The sequence below is a fragment of the Mytilus galloprovincialis genome, chromosome 9 (assembly GCF_965363235.1).
Source record: "Mytilus galloprovincialis chromosome 9, xbMytGall1.hap1.1, whole genome shotgun sequence".
Lineage (NCBI taxonomy): Eukaryota > Metazoa > Mollusca > Bivalvia > Mytilida > Mytilidae > Mytilus > Mytilus galloprovincialis.
This window is the reverse complement of record NC_134846.1, coordinates 76,237,239-76,257,858: the sequence shown is the minus strand read 5'-3', so window position 1 is coordinate 76,257,858 and position 20,620 is coordinate 76,237,239. Positions and strand designations below refer to the sequence as shown.

Sequence of the window (20,620 nt, the reverse complement as noted above, 5' to 3'; positions counted from 1 at the left end):
GACATGTTAAATTTTTGGTTAATTATGTTACACTCAGTTTGTTAAGAATTTCTTGCATTTTAGCCATAGTGGAGACTTCTAATGGAAATTCAAATGACTGGAGTCTGTAAATTTAGTTAATATTAAAATACACATTCCACCAAAAAAATTCTAGAATTGAAAAAAAAGTTCATGGGGGTTTCACCTAAGGTCTGTCGTGTTACTAGAACCATTAACATTTTTATGTGTCCATCGCTGAATATTCATATATTATCTATGGTGTGGCGAGCCCGTTGTTGAAGATGTACATAATGATGGCCTGTTGTCAACATTCTTGTCCTTTCCACCAGGGCTCACACTACTTCAGAATTATAGGGAGAAGTGACTTCTCTTTTTGAAACTGATAGGGAGAAGTGGTGAGATTTGAAAGAGAAGTGCTCATTCGCGCAGTGCGCTACAATGTTTGGATTTTACAATAGTATAAAGGGCCATATGAAAATAATGTTCTTTTTATATTGTTCAATTCATATCTGAGTTAAAAAAAATACAATTAAAGTAACATTTGAAATTAAAAGTTGTTTAAGTTTTACTAAGGTTCTTGTGAGAAACTTATTCCACCTTAATATCTAGCACTAAAAAAAAAAATTATTTTAAAAAATGTAAAGGAATTATAATATATCATTATTACAATTTAATTAAAAATTATCTTGTGTATGAAATTCAGTGTTTCTCATAAAAAAATATAAAAGTTATTAAGCTGGGCCATAATATATTGAAATTAGTATAATAGTCTCAGAGTTAAGCAACTTTAATCAATAGTTTGAAACAATCTATAAAAAATATAGGGAATTATATACACCAATCAATTAGATGTAACCAAAAGTCTCTTAATGTGTGTGGAATGCGTAATTTTCCCCTTTGTGATCAATATTCTTCTGTCAGCTGTTCCGTCCGTGCGTCCGTAGTAATTATTGTAAAAGTACGGATTTCGGTCATAGCTGGTCCGGTTCAGATCCGTAGTTTAGAAATCGGTCAATGGCGGACGAATGCAAGAAAATTTACAAAAATAAACGATGTTTGAAAAGTTATTTGAAAAGGAACATGACGTGTTTAATGCAATAAATGGATTAAACATTTACTGGAGGCAACTTTTATCACGTTTAAATGAAGTAACAAACTTATTTTGCCGCCGAAATTTTGGTTGATGTACGTTTTCGAGTAACAAGCACCGGAACTTGCGAAAATGCATGAAGTGATAAAAAGTTGTATTTTTATCAAATAACCTGCTACACACTGCGAAGACAATGCTTCAACCTTTTTTTCTAAAGATAAAGAATCGTTTATGTCTGAATTTCTTTAATTATCAATAAAAAATTGATGTTTCATCAACTTGGTAAAAATTGAAAATGTCCGATGACGGAAGCGACTGAAAGCGACTATCGTCAAGAACAGGGCGACTTGATTTCGCTTTTGGGGATCGGTGAAAGCGAAGTGACGGTCGGGAAGGCGACTTCTTCGCCCAAGTCGCCTGGTAGCGTGAGCCCTGTTCCACTTTAGTAGGTTAGTATCATTCACAATGATACCAAACTTCTTTTTTCATTTTTGCACAAAGATGTCATTAAATGATAAAAATATTTTCAGCTCCAATCGTGCTATTCAATAACATATGGTCAAATCGATGAAAGACCCCTCCTAATTAAGTGAAAACTATCATTCTGCATTTACAATAACCTCTTGGATACACCGAGCTAAAACCCTCAAGGTGTATCTAATACATGCAAGGTGATTCATTTACAAGTAAACTTGTTATAATGGTTTTGAGTTATCCTGAGTCATAGTGAATTAAAAATAATTTCTATTGAATATTGTGGCACTTACCAGCAGCTTCTAGTAAAGCTTCAAGTCTGGCATGGGTTTCAGGGTCTATGGAAGGAATGTTAGCATTTTCCATGCCTTCAGTTGGTAAGAGGAATTTAGTAGGTTCCAAGTCCTGATCATCATCTATTTCATTGTCCATAATAAAGGATCCGATCTAAAAAAAATAATGTTGTCTAAAACATACATGAAACAAACAATAATGTTATAACAGAACTGATGGAAAAATATCCATCTGCTGCTTGTTTAATTCTAACATTTTAGGTCCAAGTTCTTATCAATTCTTGATAGTTATCCTGTTTACAATCCAACATATTACATTATGTCAATCCAACGATACTAAGCGTATACAGGGCTCACTCTAAATTAAAGGGGGAAGCTAATTCTCTGACATAAAGAAGTGACAAGACCCTAAAGAGAAGTGTTTACTTTAACCACTTGAGGTGTGACAACATCTGCTTCTAACAATATTGCTACTTTCACATTTATATCCTTTTACTTTTTTAGGATAAGATGTGAAATCATACACATTTGGACTTGATTTCATAAAGACAATCACCGGTCCAAGTATAATTTCCCTGGAAATTGACATTTTTGAATTACTGACATGATATACCAAGTTTCATGTTGATGAGGTCAGAAAAACATGCATCTTAAACGAAAACATACTTAACACAGGAAGGAATCAACTCAGGAATCTATTGTTTCTTGCAGCTTATAAAAAGTAAGAGGTAATTCTTTACTCCAATGGCATCAAATACCGTGGAAAACTAAGCTTCTTTAGGTGAAGGTTAATTTAAAAAGATATAGTTGCTGTATATTTGCAGATATTTTTTTTAACAATGAACACTGCCAAGTAACATGTTTGTCTTGTCAACAAAAACAGAGACAACAACATTTACTTGTTCAATGGTTGATAAGCAAGGCATTTCCACACACTTGAGAAAGTTATTTCAAATTTTACATCAATTATACATGTACATGAATTGAGACAATTAATGATTGTTTATGATTACATCTTTCCAAAACAAATGTCAACCAAATATATAGTTGACTTTTGGAAATTACAATTAGTACACATGTACTCTGTAATTGATTGGAACATCTACATGCATCTAGAAAGGTATAAGCCAGTGTTCTTCAACAGCCAACACATCAAAATGATAAAGCTTCAATTCTTATCTAAATGATCCATGTGACAAGTAATTAAATATGGTTGAATTCATTAGATCATAAAATAAGAGGACTGTGCATGCATGATGATTTTGAGCTTTCTTTTTATTTGTAAATTGTATAGAGTATGATTATGAATGGATGTAAGGATAATGACTACATTTCAAGGCTTCATTTGTATTCAGTAAGTTACAAAATTGCAATATGTATTTATTTCAATTCAAAAACATATTCCTCGTGGCATAATTTATCCATTTTACTAATATTGAATTTCTTCTCTTGTAATCATGGATTCTAGGGTCACATGTTCCGGATAACCAATGGCTTCCTGTCCCTAAATCTGGTCGCATATTTCAACTAAATTATCAAATGACAACCGTTAATCTTTAATTAGTTCATACGTACATCTGAATTATCATCGTCGTCGCTTGCAGATATATCGGGCCCAAATGTTGACTGAGCTGTAGGCGCATTGTCAGACTTTTCTTCGGAAGATGACCCCGTCTGACTGCCTTGCTCGATTTCAACGGTTCGCATTTCATTGTTTTCTTCTGAATTATCATCTTGATTACCATTCTGCATTTCTGCGGTCAATTCAAACGCAATAACTGGTTATAGTTTATAATTGTAGCACTAATAAAATAAACTCTGCGTTTCATAAACTCATGCTAAGTTGCCACCTTGACCGCCATTACAAATGTACCATAAAAAGCCCCGGATGAACTGATGTGCGCAGGAGCAGACAACTATGACAATGAGCTAGGTTCGTCACTGTTTTCAACGCATTTAATTCATTTTTTGTCTCATTCGCTTCTTTGTTCGAATAAAAAAGTATACAAATAACTTTATTATTCATGGATAAAATTGTTTAAGTCAAAACCAATCTATTTTTTGGGTTGTATTTTTTTTACTCGCTCGCCCGCTCCTGGATAAAAAACAATAAATATTTCGATTATATAATAAAATCTTTGTCTGCTTTTTAAATAAATGAAAACAAAAATTTCTCAACGTCCCTGAACATTACGGTTTTTAAAAAATCAGAGCTGTTTCACCATGCGAGTTGCCCCATCATGTTTTCATTATGCTTATTTTTCCGTATAAAACAGTTAATTTTTAGATTCATAAGAGTGAAAAACAAATCACCCGCTCAAAAATCAAAAGAAGATAAATATGTTCAACATGAAGTCGGAATAACAGATAAATGTGTTATTTTTTTATATTTTTTTAATAGAAACTTGAATTTCAAAATTACATATTTTTTTTTTTTTTTTGAAAAGTTCACCAAATAATTAAAATTTTAGAATTATATACTTGGATTTTAAAATTTGATAGTTTATACATTTAAACAATCTGTTTCAAACAACGAACTCTTGAGTAAATTTAAGTCAGTTTCATGATGGCTATTATTACTGATCATCAGTAATGAATGTTTGGTTCAAATTGAATGAATATTTAATAGTAACTGATTGTTTTCTCATCATTATTGTTTTTATAACAATACGGAGATGTGGTGTGATTGCCAATGCAACAACTAGTTACTATTTTAAAAAAGTTCAAACGAAGCAATTGCATCCGTACGGCATTCAATAACGAGCCAAAAACCCGGCTATGAATTGAAAGGCTCCGACATGAAAATATGAAACAATTCATTTGAGAAAACGAACCGTCTAATTTATAACAAAAAACAGTTATGTCGGACATTCACCATGATTGTGGTCATTGTGAGCATTCGGCAACGTTTTCCTAACCTGTGACATTAATACAACATAAGAACAAAAATCAGTTGACAGGGATCAACTGATCAGATCGATTGTCCATTTTTTCGATTCCCGTTTTTCTCTATTCTTATCTTTTTTGTCAATTATTCTCTATTTTGTGAACCCCACCCAAAGTTACATCATCAGTTATGATGACTTTCAAAATCAGCTTTCTATTGATGTATCGCATGCTTGCTTTCTTTTGATGTATCGCATGCTTGCAGTAGATTTGCATATTAATACTAAATCATGTTTTAGATAAGGTAGAGCACGTTTTAATTGAAATGTAAATTGTCACCAAGTCATGGGGATACGAGTAGAAAAATATGCATACCGTAAGATGGGACAAAAGTAACATCACCATCAAATAAGGAAAAGTCAACAAAAGGAAACAAAAATTGCCTATTTTAGCGTAATTCTTTGGATATACACTTTTCCGCGTACATGTGAAACAAAAACTAATTCAGTTCCATTGACCTTGTAACTGGTACTCATATAATGATCTAGGCAAAGCGGATTTCAATGCAGGTTTTTGAATATTAGTAACATTTGCCACTTTTTTTTATCTAATGATCAAATTAGTATATATTTTTTTTCATATCGTAAAATGATTACTACTGCAGGGGAGGTGTTTTAAAGGATCGAGGAACGTAACTGATAAATTGGGTATATTAATGGTAAACAAGGATCAGATTGAACCAAAGATAGAAGATTGTCATATTTGACAATATCATTTTAAGCGAGAAAGGCTAATTCGCGATCTACAAAATGTACAAGAACGAACCGTGTTGTACCTTGGCCAGAACGTATATCGAAACAATATGTATTGCAACTTGAATAACATTACTATACCATTTACAACCTTTCCAGTAAAAGTTGTGATAACTCACTTTGTCCAAACTGCATGTATAGAAAAGCAAAATTTGAACAGATCTACAGATCTATCTCTTTTCTGTACACAGACATCTTAAAGAGAAAAACGTATTCAAATTCAAGTGAAACGAGTGCATAGAAATCATTATGTGCAGAAATGTATTGATCGAACACAGCATAAGTGCAGACGGTGATGCCACACTGTCACAGAAACAAGGGTTCGGATCCCGCTGAGGGAAAACAGAACAATAATAACTCAAATTTGAAGATCTCACATTGTTGGGCTAAATTGTATAGACCAATATATACTGAGTTGGTTGATAGTGTTAATAATTACATATATTGGTTTGCACTTGAGTGCATCAGGGTTATTTTCATATGCTCAGACTGAACTGTATAAAAAGTCTTTGACGGCTTATAATAAATTGTATAAGAATTTGTTATCACTTAATCCAAGCATAAGTACCAGCTTACATGTATTTGATCAAACCATAAAGCAAATTCTCCTAAATAGGTCTGAAATATGGGGAACTTACAACCCATTCTCAGCAAGATTCAGAAATGGAACTTTATCATTTAAAAAAAATCTGTTCCAGTTTTGAATGTGAGCGACTACATAAACAATCCGTGGTAAACTTGCTTTAGGTGTTCATAAAAAATCCACTAATTTTGGAGTTTCATATGAGCTAGGGCGATTTCCATTATATTAAGATATAATCAAATCTATGTTAAATTACTGGTATCGCTTGGAAAATCTCGATTTCAGATTTTCTCTTTCCAAAGACGCTTATTTTACATCACAATATATATTTCATTTGAAAAATGAAATATCTTGGTACGGCTCTATGAAGTCAATTCTTGAAATTATCCCAAACATATATCATATATCTTTATCATTACCAAAAATTAATAGCTTCAAAGCTTATACAAAAAAAATATTGTATAGCCTTATAGAACATTGAATTAATAAAGCATTCAGATGGTAAACTTATCATACATTGAAATCAATTTTGGGAAGAGAACAATGTGGAGGATGACTATCATTTTCTATTCTAATGTGTTAAATTTAATGATGATCGCTTTCATCTATTTAAAAGTTACCCAACTTTTTAAATTCTTAACGCAAGAGATAAGCCATATATTGGTTCATTGAGTGACAGAAAATAACCATGCAGTAACTTAAATGAGTAGGTCAAAGGAAGCAACAGACTAAACGGTATCTGGAGAAGAATACTAATAGTAGTCTCTTCTTCACTGATAATTTTTTTTACATGTTTCGGTCTAAACGTGTCTCAGTACAATGTGTTTAGAATCGTGTTTAGCTTAGAAATATGTGTTTAAAATCTAAACACTTTCATTTTTAAACGTGTTTACTTTCAAGTCATGTTTAAATATGATGTGCTTACTGAGGAATGTGTATAGAAATTAAACTCAATTCTAAACACGTTTAGATCTAAACATGTAACACAAGTGTTTAATTTCTAAGCACGATTTTTACAGTGTAAAATAGGATGTGATGGGTTTCTGGAGGAAAGTACAGCAAGGGAAAAACAGGTGTTGGAAAAGAGTCCTGATATAAATCGTCAAAATAAGTTCATAGATTGTTAGCATTATCGAGGTATAGGAAACTCCAGGATTTTTTTTCGAGCATTGGTTTTGTTAAACCTTTAAAATTGAATATGCCTTTATAGATTTGGTGAAAAAATATTTCTTACTGTCATTATACTCTTCATGAACGTCATTGAAGGTAGATCATTAGTATATATTTTTTGAGACAGAATTTTCTTATACTTAGCCAAAACGAAGATTTTACTATGCTCTTTTCAAAAATAAAATAAAAAGTATGGATCACCGTGCTATTTTTCAAGCTATGAGTCGTTGAAAATTGCCTAAATTTGGTTGGATAGTTCATGGAAAAACACATTTGTGTGCATAAAAAATAATCTATGATTTAGAATTTTGAAATAAATTGTGAAAAGATAGATATGTTTTGTAATATGTTTCAAGAAAATATAACGAAAAAAGGGTGTCACCGACTTTTTTTTTTTTTGCTACAAGTAAATTTTTTTTTAAAAATCGCTATCAGTCCAGTGTAATTTTTTTTTACTAAAAGAGTTATCTTCCCTTAAATAGCTCTTTTGAAAAAAATAATTCTAAAAGCAAAAAATTGATATTTGTTTAAATATTTTGTATAATACAAAAAATCACTAATTTTTAATAAATAAACAGTCTAACCAATACATTGCAAATCTGTATCCAAATTTGCAGATTTGGACAAATAACTAGACCGGTTTTTTACTGTGTTTGCACAATCCAAGATGGCGGTTTACCATGACCATCAACAAACAAAACGAGATTACGTTCTTTTTAAATTCATTCGTGGAATTTAACGTGTCCGAAATTGAATGTATCGGGAATTCACTTCCATTTGACAACAGTATAGTTTGTATTTGTTGTCGTGTTTAAACTTTTAACTATGCTAAATTTTCTATTGGGATTCTGATGTGTAAAAGTTACCTTCACGTTATTGATCATTTGAGTCAATTATATCTTGATTGCCATATGTCGGTCATTTACAGGCTGTAATAAACTTCATCAGAAAAGCAACATTTGAAAGCAAGGGATTGTTACAAAAACACTAAAACAAGTTGCTTTCTTTACAAAAAGAAATGCAATCGTAAACCCAAATGCTTGTTTGGCATTAAATATTAGATAATTGTTTAACAAGAATATACTGTTTAATGTTATTTTTGTGGTATAAGATTTAGAAACTGACAGTAATTGTTAAAGGAATCATTGCCCGCGTCCAAGGAATATTTTTTTCTCCTCTCTCCCGAAAGACAACATGATAAGTCACCCACATGATGTTCCATTCTAAGGTGCTGGTTTTCTTTTAGAAAAGAGTTAGTTTTTAGCCTGAAGTTCAAATGCAAATGTGAAGAAATGTAATCAATTAATGATTATTCGTGTTTAAGAAATGCAATACGTGAACCTGTATAATAGTTGTTTTTATTGAAATTTGATATATATGTTCATGGTTATATGAACAATGGCTTGATATTAATCATTATTAAGATTTTCACACCTGCTCTGCAAGGTTTTTGTGATGCTTAGGGTTGTAAGCATTGGCAATTTTTTGTGTGCTTTGTGCTTTTAAAAGTTTCAGATGACAAACCTCTTTTGTTAAAAAACAAAAACTTTTTAAAACCTTTAACTCACTTTGAAGATATTTTCTGAATGTCCCTTTTTAGCTCACCTGGCTCAAAGGGCCAAGTGAGCTTTTCTCATCACTTGGCGTCCGTCGTCCGTCGTCCGTCGTCCGTCGTCTGTCGTCCGTCGTCGTTAACTTTTACAAAAATCTTCTCCTCTGAAACAACTGTGCCAAATTTAACCAAACTTTGCCACACTCATCATTGGGGTATCTAGTTAATGTGTCCGGTGACCCGGCCAACCAACCAAGATGGCCGCCATGGCTAAAAATAGAACATAGGGGTAATATGCAGTTTTTGGCTTATAACTCAAAAACCAAAGCATTTAGAGCTAATCTGACATGGGTATAATTGTTGATCAGGTCAAGATCTATCTGTCCTGGAATTTTCAGATGAATCGGACAACCCGTTGTTAGGTTGCTGCCCCTGAATTGGTAATTTTAAGGAAATTTTACTGTTTTTGGCTATTATCTTGAATATTATTATAGATAGAGGTAAACTGTAAACAGCAATAATGTTCAGCAAAGTAAGATTTACAAATAAGTCAACATGACCAAAATGGTCAGTCGACCTCTTTAGGAGTTATTGCCCTTTATAGTCAATTTTTAACCATTTTTCGTAAATCTTAGTAATCTTTTATAAGAAACCTCTGAAAGTTCTGGGCCAAATTAAACAAATCTTGGCCACAACCATCATTGGGGTATCTAGTCTAAAAAATGTGTCCGGTAACTTGGCCAACCAATTAAGATGGCCGCCATAGCTAACAATAGAACATAGGGGTAAAATGCAGTTTTTGGCTTATAACTCAAAAACCAAAGCATTAAGAGAAAATCTGACAGTAAGCGAAATTGTTGATCAGGTCAAGATCTATCTGCCCTGGAATTTTCAGATGAATTTGATAACTGGTTGTTAGGTTGCTGCCCCTGAATTGGTAATTTTAAGGAAATTTTGCTATTTTTTGTTATTATCTTGAATATTATTATAGATAGAGATAAACTGTAAACAGCAATAATGTACAGCAAAGTAAGACCAAAAAATAAGTCAACATGACTAAAATGGTCAATTCACCCCCTAAGGAGTTATTGCCCTTCATAGGCAATTTTTAACAATTTTCATAAAATTTGTAGAATTTCACTAACATTTTCCACTGAAACTACTGGGCCAAGTTTATTATAGATAGAGATAATTGTAAACAGCAAGAATTTTTAGTAAAGTAAGATCTACAAACACATCACCATCACCAAAACACAATTTTGTCATGAATCCATCTGTGTCCTTTGTTTAATATTCACATAGACCAAGGTGAGCGACACCGGCTTTAGTTATTTTGATGCCTTCTTTTATTTTAAATCGTGGGTCATGAAAAAGGCCTGCAAGTTTAATGGTAAATATATCTAATTTGAATTTGAACAACAAAAAACATAACATGGTAAAACCTGAAATTACCACTGAATACCCATGACCTAAATATTAGTTTGTTTAAAGGCCACATTTATGAACTGTTGTAAGGTGTTCCTTTTTTAGCTCACCTGCCCGAAGGGTCAAGTGAGCTTTTCCCATCACTTAGCGTCCGTCGTCCGTCGTCGTCGTCCGTCGTCCGTCGTCGTCGTCGTCGTCGTCCGTCGTCCGTCGTCGTCGTCGTCCGTCGTCCGTCGTCGTCCGTCGTCGTTAACTTTTACAAAAATCTTCTCCTCTGAAACTACTGGGCCAAATTAAACAAAACCTGGCCACAATCATCATTGGGGTATCTAGTTTAAAAACTGTGTGGTGTGACCCGGCCAACCAACCAAGATGGCCGCCATGGCTAAAAATAGAACATAGGGGTAAAATGCAGTTTTTGCTTATAACTCAAAAACCAAAGCATTTAGAGCAAATCAGACAGGGGTAAAATTGTTTATCAGGTCAAGATCTATCTGCCCTCAAATTTTCAGATGAATCCGACAACCCGTTATTGGGTTGCTGCCCCTGAACTGGTAATTTTAGGGAATTTTTGCTGTTTTTGGCTATTATCTTGAATATTATTATAGATAGAGATAAACTGTAAACAGCAAAAATGTTCAGCAAAGTAAGATTTACAAATAAGTCAACATGACCAAAATGGTCAGTTGACCCCTTTAGGAGTTATTGACCTTTATAGTCAATTTTTAACCATTTTTCGTAAATCTTAGTAATCTTTTACAAAAATATTCTCCTCTAAAATACTGGGCCAAATTATTCCAAACTTGGCCACAATCATCTTTGGGATATCTAGTTTAAAAAATGTGTCCGATGACCCGGCCAACCAACCAAGATGGCCGCCATGGCTAAAAATAGAACATAGGGGTAAAATGCAGTTTTTGGCTTATAACTCAAAAACCAAAGCATTTAGAGCAAATCTGACAGCGCTGAAAGTGTTTATCAGGTCAAGATCTATCTGTCCTGAAATTTTCAGATGAATCGGACAACCTGTTGTTGGGTTGCTGCCCCTGAATTGGTAATTTTAAGGAAATTTTGCTGTTTTTGGTTATTATCTTGAATATTATTATAGATAGAGATAAACTGTAAACAGCAATAATGTTCAGCAAAGTAAGATTTACAAATAAGTCAACATGACCGAAATGGTCAGTTGATCCCTTTAGGAGTTATTGCCCTTTATAGCCAATTTTTAACCATTTTTCATAAATCTAAGTAATCTTTTACAAAAATCATTTCCTCTAAAACTACTGGGCCAAATTAATCCAAACTTGGCCACAATCATCTTTGGGGTATCTGGTATAAAAAATATGTGGCGTGACCCGGTCAACCAACCAAGATGGCCGCCACGGCTAAAAATAGAACATAGGGGTAAAATGCAGTTTTTGGCTTATAACTCAAAAACCAAAGCATTTAGAGGAAATCTGACGTGGGGTAAAAATGTTTATCAGGTCAAGATCTATCTGCCCTGAAATTTTCAGATGAATCGGTCAACCCGTTGTTGGATTGGTGCCCCTGAATTGGTAATTTTGAGGAAATTTTGCCGTATTTGGTTATTATCTTGAATATTATTATAGATAGAGATAAACTGTAAACGGCAATAATGTTCTGCAAAGTAAGATTTACAAATAAGTCAACATGAACGAAATGGTCAGTTGACCCCTTAAGGAGTTATTGCCCTTTATAGTCAATTTTAAACCATTTTTCATAAATCTAAGTAATCTTTTACAAAAATCTTCTCCTCTGAAACTACTGGGCCAAATTAATCCAAACTTGGCCACAATCATCTTTGGGGTATCTAGTTTAAAAAATATGTGGCGTGACCCGGTCAACCAACCAAGATGGCTGCCACAGCTAAAAATAGAACATAGGGGTAAAATGCAGTTTTTGGCTTATAACTCAAAAACCAAAACATTTAGAGCAAATCTGACATGGGGTTAAATTGTTTATCAGGTCAAGATCTATCTGCCCCGAAATTTTCAGATGAATTGGACAACCCGTTGTTGGGTTGCTGCCCCTGAATTGGTAATTTTAAGGAAATTTTGCTGTTTTTGGTTATTGTCTTGAATATTATTATAGATAGAGATAAACTGTAAACAGCAATAATGTTCAGCAAAGTAAGATTTACAAATAAGTCAACATGATCGAAATGGTCAATTGATCCTCTAAGGAGTTATTGTCCTTTATAGTCAATTTTCAACAATTTTTATAAAATTTGTAAATTTTTACTAACATTTTCCACTGAAACTACTGGGCCAAGTTCATTATAGATAGAGATAATTGTAAGCAGCAAGGATGTTCAGTAAAGTAAGATGTACAAACACATCACCATCACCAAAATACAATTTTGTCATGAATCCATCTGCTTCCTTTGTTTAATAGTCACATAGACCAAGGTGAGCGACACAGGCTCTTTAGAGCCTCTAGTTTAGGTCTTTCCACTTTTCTGTGGAAAGACCTATTGTTTTTCTTCTGATTATTTTTTTTTTCTTCCTCCAAATTTTGTTCTTGCGATAAACATTTGTTTCTCAATATGTTGCTTAGATATTTGGTATAGGATATCGAACAGTTTATGCGCTTTTGAAATTTACCCTGCGTAACCAAATACTTTTCTTTGTAGGAGTTATCTCCCCAAACACTGTTTTCCTTGTGTCCACGACTCCTTCACAACCGTAAAAGATTACGACAAATTTATTTTACAAAATTGCTTGTTATATCCTTCTCATGATTTGTCCTATTTTGACCGAAGCGATATGAATGCTCCATATGAGAGTTATTTCCCCTTATGCATTTGATATAAGTGATATGCATTTCTATCTTGTAAACCATAAGTGATAGAGACCTAGGATCTTTTGATTTGAGGTCCTTGGTCCAAAATAATGAAAATTAGGTCAAGGTCAAAGGTCAAGGTCATATTCTAATTTTTGAATTAGGCTTATTTTCACTCATTTTCAGAAACTGTATAAGATATCGACTAAATTGTTAGTTGCGACATGTCGTAACTTAATAATTTTAGTTGAAAGGGTGCGTAGACAATGAATGGGAGTTTTTGCCCCTATCATATATAAAACTATGTGTAAAGTGATATAACTTATTAACCATACATATTAGAGACCTAGGGTCTTTTGATTTGAGATCCTGTTTGTGACCTTGAAATTGAGGTCAAGGTCATAGGTTAATTTGACGTTCTAGATTTTGACCTTTGCTTTAAATTCATATCTATACATCATAAAGCCATATAAACTGACATTTTAGACTGATTTTTAATATTCTAATATTAAGATAGATATTAACTGGTGGAAAGACCTTCAATTGTTCTCTGAACAATTGGTTTTTAATTTTTAATTTTTTTTTTTTATCTGAACACGATTTTTTCATTAACTTTTAAAGACTGTCCTTTACATGGCAAAGTTACACTACTGTCTAATGGTATGTATGTAAATTCTTTGAAACCATGGGCCTGTTTATCAAAATTGTCCTAGGTTCCTTCCTAAGAATTTCTTAGGAAAGAATTTAGAATAAAGTTAGGACCAACTTACGACACGTCTCAGCATGCACATCGAAGCTATCTTATGAATATCTTAGCTAGGACGTCCTAACCGATGTCATAAGTATTGACGGAAAAGAAAGTATAAATTAAATATGAAAAAGAAAAAATATGATATCACATTTCATCAATAATTTTTTTTTTAAATATAGCTAATTAGAAACTAATTATTAGCTTTAAATAAAAGGTGATAAATAATCATTGTATAATAATTGTACGTTTAAAGTCATATGAAACCTCAAATTAAAAAAATATATGCATATGTTTTTGAAAACTAAATGGATAGTTTTCATTATACAACTTATGTACATATACTTTTTTCTGAGGAAAATTCTTTATTTTATTCTTTTATTCTTTTACTTATTTTTAATTGCTTGCTGCCAAGAAGCAATTCGCCGACATATTTTCCATATGCATAGTGACCTAAGTGTACCCCTCCCAGTGGCGGATCCAGGGGGGGGGTTCCGGGGGTTGGAACCCCCCTTTTTTTGGCCGATCAATGCATTTGAATGGGAGCATATAGTTGGAACCCCCCTTTACTCTGGGTTGGGACCCCCCCTTTTTATAAAGGCTGGATCCGCCACTGCCTCCTCGTAAAAATCCGGTGATGAATCTGTCATTAACATAAACAATTACCTGATTGTATATGTTAAACACGTGCTAAATACCCATGCTTTTTGTTGATTATTTACTATAAGGCGACAATCGTTAAACTTCGGCTTCAAAACACGGCATTTGATGAGAAGCCATATTTGTTAAATCATAAAAAACAGATAGAAAAAAAATTGACGATTATACGATATATTTGCGTAAAAAATGATAAAATCGTGCACAGAGGACTAAGTTTATGATATGTACATGCATTGGTTCAAGAATTGGATGAACATTATTTTTCACCAGTCACTCGTTTCTTTAAGGTCCAGTAGAAAATATTTTTCTAATTCAAAATTATTTTTAACTTTGTGACCTGTTCTTAGTTTATTACCATGACTATTACCATTATTAGAGTCACAAAAAAGAGCTTGTTTCCGATATTTTATGAATTACTCTTCTAATTCTTTGACTTAGTATTTTGATTTTCCCAGACATGCTGAAAACCAAGTTTACCTAATAACACTTTTAATTTACTACAAAAACCATTAGGAAAGTTTAATGCTTATTTATCAGGTCAATTAATAAGCTATTGCTGTTCCGAAAGACTACGGGCATCGTCCAATATATCAGGACTGCTGAAGGTTTGCGCAACCAAGGAGCTTTCAAGATTTTAAATTGATTAAAAACGGACAAAGCCATGAAGAAAAACTAAGAGAAAAAAAAAACGACGAAAAGACGTACAAAAGTAAATTTTATTTTTACTGGAGATTTCACACTGATATAGGAAGTGTGAAAGAGAAAAGAGTGTTGTCTTGAGAAACGATGATAATCCGTCGGAAGGAGACGATAAATGGCTGACCCGTGTTAAGAGAGAGCCACATCTCTTGCACGAAATACAACCTTGTAGATTTCGAAAAAGAGGAGGCTAATGAAACTACAAGGCAACAATATTATAGGATCAATTGATTAAATCATTTGAAACATGTCTCAAAGATATATAACATGTATTATCGTTATTTTGTGCATTTTTCCTTTGATCTTTTTTTGTGATAATTTTTCATATCATGCTACGCGCTTGAGATGGATAATTATCGCTAGAAACCTCAATAGAAACTAAACGTGGCGTTGCTAACGAAATTGACATGAAATTGACAACTTCGACATAGGTAAAATAGCGATAAACAGATTATCATTGGTCATCTCAACTCGATTGCCTTTCTCGCTTTCGCCGTCCCGGCTCAAGCGAGAAAATCAATCTCGTTGAGATGATCAACGATAACCTATAATTGTTACATGTATTATTCACACATGCTCTTGAAAGGCGACAGAATCATTAATATAATTTCAGAATATTAATGCACCATGCACATATCGGTTAATAGTATGGTGCATGTATCAATAAGCACCATATACATATAAAGTACATCGATATACATATGATATTGTACCAGATCCAGGATTCCAATTTCTATAAATAAGAAGAAGTGGTATGTTGCCAATGAGACAACTCTCAACAAGAGACCAAATGGCACAAAAATTACCAACTATAGGTCACAGTACGACCTTCAACAATGAGCAAAGCCCATACCACATAGTCAGCTATAAAAGACCCCGAAATGACAAATGAAAACAGTTCAAACGATAAAACTAACGGCCTCATTTATGTACAAAAAAATGAACGAAAAACAAATTGAAAAACAAATATGCAACACATCAACAATCGACAACCACTGCATGACTTGGGACAGGCACATACATATACAGAATGTGACTAGGTTACACATGTTAGTGGGATTCCAACCCTCCCCTAACCTGGGACAGTGGAGTAACAGTCAGTACAACATTAGAACGAACCATAAAACCAGTTGAAAAAGGCTTAACTCATCAAATGGATATAGATAACCCACAATTTAAAATGAACATATATTTATCAAAAATAATATTCTTGTAGATTAATTCATATTGAAAGTAAGTTGATCAATTGAAACTAGAATGTTTGACATGTTATAACACACATGTTATTCTCAGTAAGTTTTTGAAAAGTTTTTTATGTTGAGAAATATAGAATATATAATTTATATAATTTCGTAATACCACAAGGTATTATGTATTTTAATTGATACTGGGAGCTAATAAACAGAGCAATTGATTTGTTATAAGGTTAGGATAACAAGTTTATAACGAATTCCCTGATATGCATATTATGTAAAAAAAATAAAAATAAAAAAAACCTTTTGAACGCAATCCAAATTGTAAAATAAGATTAACAAAATTTACGAACGAGTGCTAAATTCTGCATTGACATGTACATTTAGTAAGAAAATGATTGAACATAATATTCGAAAGAAACAGACTTATTAAGAAGGGATATAGTTACGATACTGTTGTCAGGTCATTAAAGATTGCATATTTTGGCGTTACTATTGATTCACTTATAGGGTCTTTGCATCGGAACTAAACACATTTATTATTAATAAACCAGTTGTTGGCATGACACGGGTTATGTTCTTCTCATATATGTTATGATGGTATGATACTAAACCCCTCACGGGGAGGATTGTGCCTGATATTCATATGATGAAGACATAATTTTTCAATCAGTTTAATTGAAGTCTGGAGCTGGAATGTCAGTTAACTGCTAGTAGTCTGATGTTATTTATGTATTATTGTCATTTTGTTTATTTTCTTTGGTTACATCTTCTGACATCAGACTCGGACTTCTCTTGAACTGAATTTCAATGTGCGTATTGTAATGCGTTTACTTTTCTGCATTGGCTAGAGGTATAGGGGGAGGGTTGAGATCTCACAAACATGTTTAACCCCGCCGCATTTTTGCGCCTGTCCCAAGTCAAGAGCCTCTGGCCTTTGTTAGTCTTGTATTATTTTAACTTTTAGTTTCTTGTGTACAATTTGGAGTTTAGTATGGCGTTCATTATCACTGAACTAGTATATATTTGTTTGGGGGCCGGCTGAGGGACGCCTCCTGGTGCGGGAGTTTCTCGTTGCATTGAAGACCTGTTGGTGAACTTCTGCTGTTGTTTGCTCTATGGTCGGGTTGTTGTCTCTTTGGCACATTCCCCATTTCCATTCTCAATTTTAATTTTAGAAACATTTAGTAAAGTCAGAAATACTTATTATTAAACAGTATCTAAATAATCAGTACCGAATAAAGTCTGTAATTAAATCTTGAAACAGTACTTAAAAACCACTGTGACTGTTAAATGTTACTGAAAAAAATCAATACCGAAAAGTGCTAAAAATTAGTATTTGAAACGGTACTTACCATACAGATAAGAACTGAAACATGTCAAAAACATTACTCAAAAAATCAGAACTAGAACATGACTGAATAAAATCAGAACGGAAACATAATTAAAAAAATCAGTACTAAAACATAAGAAAAAAATCAACACTAAAATGGTAGAGAAAAATCGGTATTGAACCCATAAAATTATAATAAGTATAGATATAAGTATAAGAATACGCAGTATCATGTTACCGCCCAGTACTGATTTGCCAGAGGGTAGAACAATACTAGAAAAGTGTGACTAAATTCTTGGTAGTGTAGGGTGAAGATAGAACACTAACAGAAGGGAAGTTGTGATAAAAAAAAATCCTTGGTTAATTCCCTTTGAACGGTAACTTCGGGAAATATGTCATATAACCTTTTTATATTCTTTTGTATTAGATTCATTAAGATGGACATACAAAATATAGAATGTTAAGCAAACAAATGTCACTAAATCAAAGTTAAGGATACAGCTTAAAGTTGTAAACATTTTTCTAAACATCTGATGTAAAACTGTCAGCACACTTCATAGTCTTGGCGGTATTCTACATAAAAAAAACTATTTCCTCCACTATACAATTCAATATTGAAATCGACAATGATGTTTCTCTAATATTTTTTTTTCTTTTTGTCTAAAAATGGACGACACAATGACTGTAATTATCACTCATACATAACCAGGTTTAACAAGTTCTGAATTATTAACAGTAAATAAGAAAGAGAAGACGTGGTGTTATTGCCAATTATCAATAAACCAGGGGACAATTATGAAAACAATTAAGGGTCATCGTACGGCCATAACTTGAATATGCAAATCCCATACCGTATACAGTTACAATTCAAAGACTTAAGCATAAAGGTAAATATATCATGTAAGCAGATGTTTATTTACTTTTTTCCAGAATGGTATAATTAAAGATTGTCCCAGAAAGAATATGCACAACACTAGAAAAAGATCTACAATTGCAGGTGCGCTAATAATACCTGTAGGAATTCCGTAAAATTATTCATAAACGATTTTATAACGAACATATAAATTGTGGAGCAATTTTTACTTAGATTCATAGTAAACAGCTTCGTTTAGGTTGACAAATTATAAGCGGCTGAACTTGACATAGCACAAACCTGTAGTCATAGTTCGATAGATTGGTCAAATTAAAATATCGACAAATTACCTTTTTCATGCAATGAATTTTATACAATTCTTGGTTAAAATTACAAAGTTGCGAAAAAGTCTATAATCAACAAAAACAAAAACAGCAGTACTGTTTATGTTAACTAGTGTAAAGCTAGCCGGCATTAATATTCCTGTGTATTGCCTTCAATAATATTCACGAGATAAGACCGCATTCGACGAAGGAGTGAAAATTTTTGCCGTCAATTTCCCAAAATGATACTGTTGTTGGTTATTTCTGAGAACAGTACATTGGCAGATCCAGAACTTTTTGTAAAAGGGGGTCCCGATGAGGGTCCCGACTGACATAAGGGGGAACAGCTCCAGTAATGCTTCAGTGATTCCCTATAATCAACTAAATGTTTCCCACAGAAGAGGAGCCCGGGCCCACCAAGTGCCCCCCCCCCCCACCCCCCATTGGATCCGCCTATGCAGTATATCAATATGGTGTCTTCTGCAAGGTCCGCATCTTTTAACACCATTTACAATGAAAGTAAATAAAACAGTTAATGCCCTCATAAACAAGACACAATTCATCAAAACTATGTGATTAGTGAAACAATAAATTATACCATATGCTTCTTGAAAATGGGATATTCACTCAACCAATCCATATTAATATGGTTTTTATAAATTTTATCATCTCGGAATATTAAAATGGTTGACTTTGGTGATCTAGAAAATATATCACACGCACATTGAAAGGAATTGTAGGGAATTCAGTAATTGACACATTTGATCCTATAGTCCATTCATTGTCCCATCTCAAAATCTGAGACAAGTGCCTGGAACTACATGCCGTAAATACGAAAGTATATCTTCCATTTCATGTAAAACCAGAGACATATATACACATGTATGTATATATATGTCTCTGGTAAAGCATATCAGTCAACAATGGAAATGTACAGTTGAAAAAAAATAAAAACTACCGGTGACTATTTCCATCGCATATTCCCATGGATTCACAAAATTGACCTTGACCTTAGAACTAGACAGATGCACTCGAATCGTAATTGATTAAACAGCAATCATACATCACAATTTATTAATAGATTAATCACGATAAAAAATAAGTCCTAACATTGAATTGAAAAGTGAAATTTTCCTACATGATTTTATTATTTTAAACACTCCCGCCAATGAACTATATTGGGCGTAAAAATCACCTGATACTATATTTAGAATAATATTAATCCTGCCAAGATGGCGGATCGGAATAGAGCCACACTTCTGGAGTTATTGAACAAACCGGGAAATAATGTTTGTGCAGATTGTAAAAGTCCTGGTTTGTATTTATTGAAAGAATATATTATTTGTGTATCATCTGATCATTTATAAACAAGATATTATAGTATAACATTAGTTTACCACACACATTTAGTCGTAAGTATAAACCAGGATGACAGTATATTGAGCATGGTACAACAAGTACTAACAGATTGATAAACAATATACAGACATTTGAATATCTACGTATAATATTTTATATCCATTTTGTATTGGGGTTGATAACAATCTGATTTGAAATAACAATGGCAATATATAGACATGTCTAGTTAGTCATTTGAAAGTTTTAAGCTTTTAAGATAATGTGACATCAATTTGTAATTATGACTAATCAGTGCTCTACAAAAGGAGTCTGGCATAATAGATGACATTGTAATTTATAATTTCTTTTCAACACTTAGTTGTCTT

At 33.0% G+C, this 20,620-nt stretch overlaps 2 protein-coding genes across 8 annotated transcripts in view; one reads left to right on the top strand and one right to left on the bottom strand.

The window, feature by feature from the left end:
• The window catches only part of LOC143045977 (ankyrin repeat and KH domain-containing protein 1-like), a 34,045-nt gene extending 30,309 nt beyond the window's left edge, over window positions 1–3,736 (bottom strand). For all 3 annotated transcript variants that reach the window (XM_076218879.1, XM_076218878.1, XM_076218880.1), the window contains exons 1-2: window positions 3,433–3,736; window positions 1,858–2,011 (exon numbers count right to left, since the gene is read on the bottom strand). In XM_076218879.1, the coding sequence (XP_076074994.1) occupies window positions 1,858–2,011; window positions 3,433–3,609 (331 nt within the window). In that variant the 5' untranslated portion in view covers window positions 3,610–3,736. The remainder of the gene's footprint in view (window positions 1–1,857; window positions 2,012–3,432) is intronic.
• Window positions 3,737–20,089: 16,353 nt separating this feature from the next.
• LOC143045973 (arf-GAP with dual PH domain-containing protein 1-like) overlaps window positions 20,090–20,620 on the top strand; it is a 37,240-nt gene continuing 36,709 nt past the window's right edge. For all 5 annotated transcript variants that reach the window (XM_076218868.1, XM_076218867.1, XM_076218865.1 and 2 more), the window contains exon 1: window positions 20,090–20,210. In XM_076218868.1, the coding sequence (XP_076074983.1) occupies window positions 20,129–20,210 (82 nt within the window). In that variant the 5' untranslated portion in view covers window positions 20,090–20,128. The remainder of the gene's footprint in view (window positions 20,211–20,620) is intronic.